Genomic DNA, 8,930 nt, shown 5'->3' on the forward strand with positions numbered 1-8,930 from the left:
TCAATGGGCTACTGCCCTAAGCTCTGAAAAAGCTGACTCTGTTATTACACACCTCTTAGAGGTGATGGCTGTTATGGGTATACCTAAAACAATAAAAACTGACAATGCTCCAGCATATGTCTCCAGTAAATTGGAACAATTCTTCAAATATTATAATATAAAACATGTAACTGGTATACCTTACAATCCCACAGGACAAGCAATAATTGAAAGATCTAACCGAACCTTAAAAGAGATGCTTCATAAACAGCAAGGGAAAACAAAGACACCTAAACACAGGTTACACAATGCTTTACTAACGTTGAATTTTCTTAATGCTGATGAAAAAGAACAAACTGCAGCAGAAAGACACTGGACTACAGAGAAGTCTTCTGAACTGAACCAACCGGTGTATTTTAAGGATGTTATGACCTCAGTCTGGAAACCAGGATATGTGTTACATTGGGGAAGGGGTTATGCTTTTGTTTCTACAGGAGAAGAAAAGGTTTGGGTTCCATCAAAATTAATTAAAATTTGATCAGAACAGAAAACATCTCAGGAGGAGGAAGATAACAGCCCACCTACAAATTCATATTCCACCATGGGTAAAGTGACCTCCTAAAAGGAAAGAGAAGTGTTTTGTTGTTTGGTATTCACAGATAAACTCAGCAAAGAATACTGGACATATGGATTCCTGAAGAAGAATGAATAGCTACCCTGAGGACCATCAAACAAACAGTAACTCACTGTGTGGTATCAAAGTCTAAATCTCTCTATATTGTGTTTTCATAGTACCCTTTTATCTTTATTTCTTCACATACCTCAGTCCCCATTCATTTAACTGAAGCTGGCTTTGGAGTTGGATTGGCTCTCCTACTCTAAACTCAAGCATATTATTTAAATACGATTCAGAATTTCTGTATTATATCAAAAGAGCCATTGATATAAGACAGAAGAAATAAAATGAGGGACTGTTATCTGTGGATTTCTTTTTCTGAATAGTCTAATTTCCTCCAGGTTTTCCATCTTCCCTATTGTTACCTCTTCTGTATGCATACATATGAAAGTTAAAATATTTCTTTGTTAACATTAATGTTTGAGTTTTTCCAGAGAACAAGGGATTTCCTGACAGCAATCTTCAACTGCTTCAGAAAGAGAATGAGGATCCACTTCCTTGACTTCACCTGATTCGACTGGAGGCATCTGAACTGCCCCACATCATTGACTCCACCTGACAAGCACTATCCTGAAACTGGCTTGAAACTACATCACTCTACACAACTCCGGATCAAGAAACTGAAACAGCACAGCTTCTACAATCTGGCCAGAGCTTCAGATGAGAGCTTCAATCAACACTAGAACCCCAGTCAGGAACTTCAACCAAGCATCTCCTGCCATACAGAGACTGTCTGATCTACTGAGATTTTGTTATACTAACATTTTCTTTTCACAGGTCCCCATGAGATTATCATCGTCCCATCTCAGCAGGAAGTAGTTTTGAGAATTCCACACCCCCTCTCCCTACTATTGATATTATAAGATAGTTTACACCTGTTAGTGTTAGTTTTCAATTATTTTAGAGTTGGGATTGGAAGGAGGTATTCATATTTGGGTGTTTCTTTCAGATAAGTTTAGGTAGATAGAATAGATGTTTGATACATTTTGTTCATGGACACAAGTTAGTTGTCCTTTTTAGACTAAAAGGGGAATTGTAGGAGGAAGTCTGATGCCGCCATTAAACATGTGACTTATTAGAGGTGCATACAGATGAGGTAATAAAAGGGCGGTTTACCACACCGCTAACCACACCCACTTTAGGCAGGACTAAAGATGTATACGGCTGGACGTAAAGACGTATATGTACGTAGGCAGAACTACATCACTAGCCATGCCCCTGGGCATGGCTAGGGGGCGTTACAGGGGAAGGCATAAAAAACAGCACACAGGAAGTCTGGGTCTCTTTTCCTGGAGTTTGGCTTCCAGTTCGGCGGCTGAAAACTGCTTGGCTCCTCTGGGTTTGGTATCTTGTGAGTAATTTCTACATTAAATACTTAGCTTTACTGTCAGTAATTGTGTGTCGCGTATCGATACAGTGTCCATTGAAGCCTACACCTGTCAACTTTCAGGTCATTGTGGAAATTAGGCATGTGAGCCCCCAGAAACAGCTGAACCAGGGTTGGGAACCTGACCCTATAATGAGAGAACTGTGTACTCCTTCTCCTAAAACACCATCTCGCAACCATGCATACCGCAAGCAGAAGGTTTTAATGACATAGTATCTTACTGAAACAGAAACAGACAGGAAGAAAACTTTAATTTTAAGACACAGTGGTAAAAAAAGTAGTGATTTATTAGTGAGAATATGACTGATAATTCACATCACAGTGTTGACATTCAGTGAATTCACCTTTTTATTCCACAAAGTGATGGAGAGGACCTCTCCTGCTCCTTCTTTCCCCCAGTCCATTCTCCTTAGCACCATGCTGCTCACATCTTGGAAGAAGCTCCTGAGGCAATGAAAGAGTGATTGTGTTACTCCTAGGCTGTCTTATTGTTTCTAATCGTGCACCTCCCATTATTCTGCCTGGAAGCAAAGCACATATCACATTGATTAGAAAGAATGCAGCACAGTGACTTTGTCACAGTACCTTTACTTAAGCCTTTTTCCTTCATGGTCACCGTGTGTAATGCCCAACTACAGTACCGCAATCAAGGAGAAAAGGTTGCCATCCACAACCCAATATAAACTCATTCCACACTTTAGAGAGAAGATCACTCAATCAAACAGTGAACTGCCAGTTGTTCCAAAGATGATGTCAGTGACTACACCAGTTCCTTCTTGGCTTTCTATGGACAGTTAAGGGTAGGGATGAGATATTGTCATACCTAATCCATCACCAGCGTCACTTAGCTGTTCACTTTTAAATTCTCAGATTTAGGTGACTCTCCTGTATTCCCTGGAAATCCACAGCATTTGCTCTTGAATTCTTCATGTGTCTTCATGGAAAACAACAGAAAATATTAACAGCTGAGACGGTAAGACTAAAGATATTAAGTGAAGTAACACAGAATTAATAATCCACGTCTCACTCACCATGTCACTAAATTGATTGAGGCTCATAGAGTAGCTGACCTTGCCCTGCTCATATTCCACATTGTGCTTGTCAATTTCTTTCTTACTCGCCTCCCACAGTGCCCTTCTGTGTCCTTCTTCATCCTGGAGATGAGTGCAACAGAAAGTAATTTCTTCACATTAACTCCACACATGAGCTGACCAACAGTATTGTAGTGACAGGTAAAGAGGAGGCATGGAGGGGGATCTCAGGGCACTATAGCCAGGCAAACTCCACACCCAGAGGGTTTGCAGGGCTTGTCTCCCTGAATTCATAGTGCATGTCTTAAGCCAGTCCTTGGTAGTGGCTGGCCTCTGGGACCACATTTATGCGAACAGACAACAGACTCCTAACAGCAAGGGCCATCCTCGTTGAGTCCCTCTGGACAGTGCCCATGTTACCGACCTGGCTGTATGTTTTTTCAAATTTCCTCTTCCATTCCTCCCATTCAGCATCCAAACTGGGATCACGTGATGGAGCAACTGAGGCCATTCTCAAAGAGTAAGACGGTATCAAAAACCTAAGGAACAAGGAATTATCCAATACCAGTGGTCACTCCTTAGAATATACAAACCAATCATATTATGCATACTTACTAGACTATAATAAGTATATATGTATATGTACATTACATGTAGTAACAACTAATAATAGAGTTCAGAAATTAATTGAAGCTTTTTTCATGCACGTTACACATGCATGAATACAGACACACATGTGTGCACATAAATATATGGACATATAATACATATAGTATTAATTAACTCTGACACTTCTGCCTTTTTAAGTTGTCAACGTGGCTAGTTTCCAACACATTATCACTAGGAATGTGTATCACAAATCCTCCTCAATTATTACTCAGGTCCCCATGGCAGATAACACACAGACAGAAGAAAATGCAGGGTGTATGGGAAACATGGGCACAGCCCGCAGCGACTACAGTCTAATGTCAGCATGTTTATGAAGCCCGTGTGGGTTGTCTTATATAGATATTCTGTGTCAGAGGCTGTGGATGAAGCCTCAGCTTTGCTTTCTGAAATTCCAGCTGATTCTCTAAGAACCTGATGTGTTTCCTTGAGAGAGAAACAGCAGGGCCATCCAGGTCAGCTGTACTCAGTCTGAGTTGCTTTCCTCCCTACAAACAAACTGTGAGGAACAATTCTTAACCTGATGCCAGAATTTTTAAAGAATCAATGAAGGGCATCTCTGCTGGTATGAGGGAAGAAAGATGGGGGAGTCGATGATGTAATTCTATTATTTTCTTAAAACATTAAAAACAAAAACAAAGAAACAAAGAAACAAGAAAACAAAGTCAACAAAACCTAGAGAAAAGAGAAGCCCCAGGTAACCAGAGCAAAGCTGTGAGGATGCTCATGGAGCAAGAGTCAGGCGGATAGAGGGTCTGTGTACCTTGCTTGTCTCTGCTCTCCTGGAGTGCAGCAGCTTCTGTTCAAGGCAGAAACCAGGACTGTGCTCTCCAGGGCTACTTAAGAGCTATTTGTAGAAGACTCTAGTGGTGCATTAGCAGAGCAGCCTGTGGCTCCACCCTTTCATTCCCGGAACAATGGTTAGCCCTCCCTAAAGCCTCAGCCTGTCCAATAGAGTAGAGCCATAAGCTAACTTAACTAGTAAGGCAATGCAAGCAGGAAAACATGACACTGGAGAGCAGCCAGACCATCACCCCAGCTGAGTCATAAAGGCTGTGGCTTTTATGAGAATTCCAAGACTCACAGATGTCCTCTTTTGCACAATTGACAGTCTTGAGAAATAACAAGAATTGTGGGAGAAGAACCCACTGGGGACAGTTAGTGTGAGCCACAGTCCTACCTCAGGTTGTATATTCATGTGGAGAACATAGGCTACCTTAAGAACCATGAAGGCACTGCTGATAGTACATATTGAAAGACCCCAGGCGGGGGACTTTCACGGGAGGGAGACCCGAACCCAAGGAACACCGAGACCACGAGCTTGGATGCAACAGCAAGAGGCTTTATTGATAATACACGGGTACCCGGGGCATCTCAGTCTCGGGAACTGAGAGCCCCGAGCTGGGGACTCAGGGGTTCTTTTATAGCAAAAAGCGTAGTACAGAAGCGAGAAGCCTAGTTACGGGACCCTGATTGGGTAATTTAAATGAGGCTGGGGCTCAGAACGAGGGCAATTAAGGTTTCTCTCAGAACTCAATTCTCGGCCTTGGCCCTATCTGAAGAACAAAAGGTTTCTGTGCCTGCCCAATCTTTCTGGGCTGGCTATGCAGACCATAGACACCTGTGCCCCTATCTGGACAGAGATAGTAGTGACTATTCAGCTGCGAAGACCTTGAGCTGAGCTCCCTCCTGATAAAAAATGGCTGAGCTGTGGGGGAAAGGAGTTTTCCATAAGCCTCAGCTGCTTGCGCTGGGCCGGGGTCTTTCATTCCCCCATTGCTCTTGTAACTGAATGAAATCTTTCATTCAGAGGTTTCTGCCATCTCGAAATCCCTTTGCTTTAGCTGCTGGTATTGCTGAGTCAAGACCAGTGATTGTACAACCGATAGCCTTTCTTTTATCTTGGCCAGGTTGTCTCTTACCACTCCGTTATGGTCTGCGTAAAAGCAGCATTCTTCTTTAAGGGCCGCACAAATTCCCCCCTGCTGTAAAAATAAGAGGTCTAGTCCCCTTCTATTTTGGAGGGCTACTTCTGCCAGGGCAGCGACAGATTCCTCTAAAGACCGAACATCTGCACACATTACTTGTTGTAGGAGTTGGAACTGTTTAGTTTCCTGCAGTGCGACAGTACCGGTTCCTATTCCTGCCGCTATGCCTCCCATGGTTAATCCCCCTAGTAGGATGGCAGTGGTGATGGAGATAGGTTCCCTCTTACTGCGGCCAGTTCTTATCAGGTCAGTCATAATCAGAGGGGTGGTAAATTACCTTAGGCCATAATTCGATCAGAACACAATAGTCAATGGTGGTATTAAGTACCGTGGTGGAGACACAAGGGGTTAATCCAGTGTTGCATGCCCAATATGTCCCATTGGGGGCTATCAAGTAGCGGCTACTTTGGAGCAAAGGCTCAGTGGCATTGCATAGTCCTTGATGCGTAGCGGGGACTTTACCTATATATAGCCCCTTTCCAGACACTTCTGAGATGGTTAATTTATGTTGCATGGCTGTCCCACAAAGAGCCTCGGCTGTGGCCTGATTTGTATATTTGCCCACAACCGCTAAGCCTTCATAATAGGGAGGTTGCGGAGTCAGACAAAGCCAGCATTTCTTAGCCTTATCTGGGCGAGTTAAATTCAGAGTGGCATATGTCCCTTTAATTAGGGCTAATATTCTATCTCCCGTGCCTTCAAGGGGGGGGGGCCCGAGGAGGGGGGGTTTGGGAGTGCTTTCTGTAGGCACAGGAGCGGCTGTGGTTTTAGGCAGGGTCAGGGGCCTGGTATCAACCTTAGGCATGAGTAGGCTAGGCTGCTTTTGATCAGCAAGGACCTGGTTAGGGCCTATGGCCTGTGGATTAACCGGAGCCACCTTACATCTGATTGTAAAGATTACCCCCTTGTCTGGCCCGTACAGATACCAACGCAAACCCCAAGTATACCCAGTCTGCCAGTCCGGGTCTTGCTTTCCCTGCGCAGTGAAGGAAATGGCAAGAGGCCTACCTATCATTCCAGATTGTCCTTTGTCCCAGCGTCTGCGTACCTGTATTTTATCCCAGGATGAGGATGGCCTCCAATATGCGTCCCCTGTAGTCTCGCACCCCCAAGCTGCACAGAAAAAGTAGTCATATCCCCCACATTTCTGGGCCTGTTGCCAGGCATGCCCATCTCGGGGGCAGACATAGAAGTCCTTTGAACTTAGCTGCTCTCTGGCTTTTTGATCAACACACCCGGGGGTGGTTTCTCTGGAGTCCATGAGTGCACGTCGACGTCTGTAAAAGTGGGAACCACTGGCGCATGCCTTTGGGTGGCAATGGGGAATGTCCCAAGTGTCCAACCCTGCTACCAAATCACAAAATTCAGGCCATAGAGTAGGCCACCATGTCCCAAGTGCATGTGGTTCCGTGACAGCATAAATGACCTCCCCCACTTGGGAGAGAACCTCCCAGGTTAATTTATAAACGGTATGGGGACTGGAGGCCACACCAGTGTCTGATTTTATGAGGAGGGCTATTAGCAGGAGGGAGAGGAGCGGGTAAGTTTTATTTTTAGAGGATTTTGAGTGCGCTGAGCCTTTCATCCTGGGTCCGGATCCTCAGGGAAGGCAGCTTTTACGTGCCAGGCATGTATCCAAGCAGCAATCCCGTCCACCTTGAGAGCAGTAGGGGTGGTTAACAGGACCGTGTATGGTCCCTTCCAGCGGGGTTCAAGGTTCTTAGCCTGGTGGCGCCGGACCCAAACGCTGTTCTCGGTAGGCTTGGGCCAGAGGCTTCCAGACTTCCTGCTGGACCAGCTGGAGTGCCTGCAGGTGAGCTTGAAGAGAGGAGGAATTGGCATAGTCAGAAATATCTTGGTCAAAGAACTGAACAAAGGGAATGGTGGTTCCATATCAAATCTCAAAAGGGGTGAGGCCATGGGGGCCCGGTGTATTCCGGGCACGATAGAGGGCAAGGGGGAGCAAGAGGACCCAGTCTTTAGTGCCAGCTACAAGCGATAATTTAGTTATAGTCTCCTTAATGGTTCTATTTATTTGTTCTACCTGTCCTGAGCTTTGGGGTCAGTAAGCACAATGCAATCTCCAATTAATCCCCAACAAGGTGGCCACAGACTGACTTACCTGAGAAACAAAGGCAGGCCCGTTGTCTGTCCCCAATACCTGTGGCATTCCGTAACGGGGGAAGTTTTCTTCAAGAAGTTTCTTGGTGACCACCTTTGTTGTCTCGTGCTTGGTGGGGTAGGCTTCAGTCCATCCCGAGAAGGTGTTAACAAAAACCAGGAGATCTGTGAAATCTATTTCCCAGTGCACCCCAGGCCAGTGCCTCCGAGCTCGAGTTCCCATGGGTAGCTTTAGCCTGGTCATATTGACGCGGGCGCAGGCGTCACATTGCTCAGTCACTTGTTTTATTATTTCTTCTATTCCCAACAGGTGGCGGGTATTTTCTTCCCGGGCTAACAATTCTCTCATTTTCCTGGAGCTCAAATGAGTGAGTTTGTGTAGGCTGTTAACCAGATATCTAGTCATTAGGCGGGGAAGGACAGTTTTTCCTTGATAGGTCCAGAGACCATCATGTACTCGGGTCGCCCCCAGTCTTTTCATGGCTTTGATGTCTTTTATCTCATAGTCCCATGACGGGGAGGTCTTCTCGGAAGCCTCATTAGTTACAGGGACTACAGCTGCCTGAAGGAGGTGACTGCTGCTTTCCAAAGCCAGGGCAGCCTCCCGGGCGGCCAGGTCTGCCCTCCGGTTTCCCCGGGCGACTGGACTGTCACCTTTCTGATGCCCTGGGCAATGTATAATACTGAGGGCGGTTGGCAAGTGCAGAGCCTCTAAGAGGGCCAGGATTTCCTTTTTGTTTTTTAATGTCTCTGCCCTCTGAGGTCAATAGCCCCCTTCGCCTATAAATTTCACCATGGATGTGAGCGGTGGCAAAAGCATAGCGGCTGTCTGTGTAGACAGTGAGTTTCTTACCTTCTGCCAGTCTCAGGGCCTGTGTCAAGGCAATCAGTTCTGCTCGTTGGGCTGATGTTCCTGGCGGCAAGGCCTCGGCCCAAATTGTTTCTGACTCAGTTGTCAATGCAGCACCGGCCTTCCGCTCCCCTTGATGTACAAAGCTGCTTCCGTCCGTGAACCAGACAAGGTCAGGGTTGGGAAGGGGTTGATCCGTGAGGTCAGCTCTCGTCCCATGGACCTCAGCCAG

General features: G+C 45.7%; 1 protein-coding gene across 2 annotated transcripts; it reads right to left on the minus strand.

The window, feature by feature from the left end:
- Window positions 1-2,311: 2,311 nt before the first annotated feature.
- LOC121132734 (protein CTLA-2-beta-like) lies at window positions 2,312-4,603 on the minus strand. Of its 2 annotated transcripts, none has more exons than XM_040756228.1 (5): window positions 4,503-4,597; window positions 3,498-3,612; window positions 3,074-3,196; window positions 2,866-2,976; window positions 2,312-2,486 (listed from the first exon to the last, which is right to left on the minus strand). In XM_040756228.1, exons 2-4 carry the CDS (start codon window positions 3,582-3,584, stop codon window positions 2,887-2,889), a joined length of 300 nt encoding a protein of 99 aa, XP_040612162.1. In that variant the 5' UTR covers window positions 3,585-3,612; window positions 4,503-4,597; the 3' UTR covers window positions 2,312-2,486; window positions 2,866-2,886. The 2 variants fall into 2 exon arrangements, with proteins under 2 accessions (XP_040612162.1, XP_040612163.1); XM_040756229.1 differs by having other exon boundaries at window positions 2,470-2,563; window positions 4,503-4,603.
- Window positions 4,604-8,930: the final 4,327 nt, after the last annotated feature.

The sequence above is a fragment of the Mesocricetus auratus genome, unplaced genomic scaffold (assembly GCF_017639785.1).
Source record: "Mesocricetus auratus isolate SY011 unplaced genomic scaffold, BCM_Maur_2.0 Super-Scaffold_100013, whole genome shotgun sequence".
In the NCBI taxonomy this organism is placed as follows: Eukaryota; Metazoa; Chordata; class Mammalia; order Rodentia; family Cricetidae; genus Mesocricetus; species Mesocricetus auratus.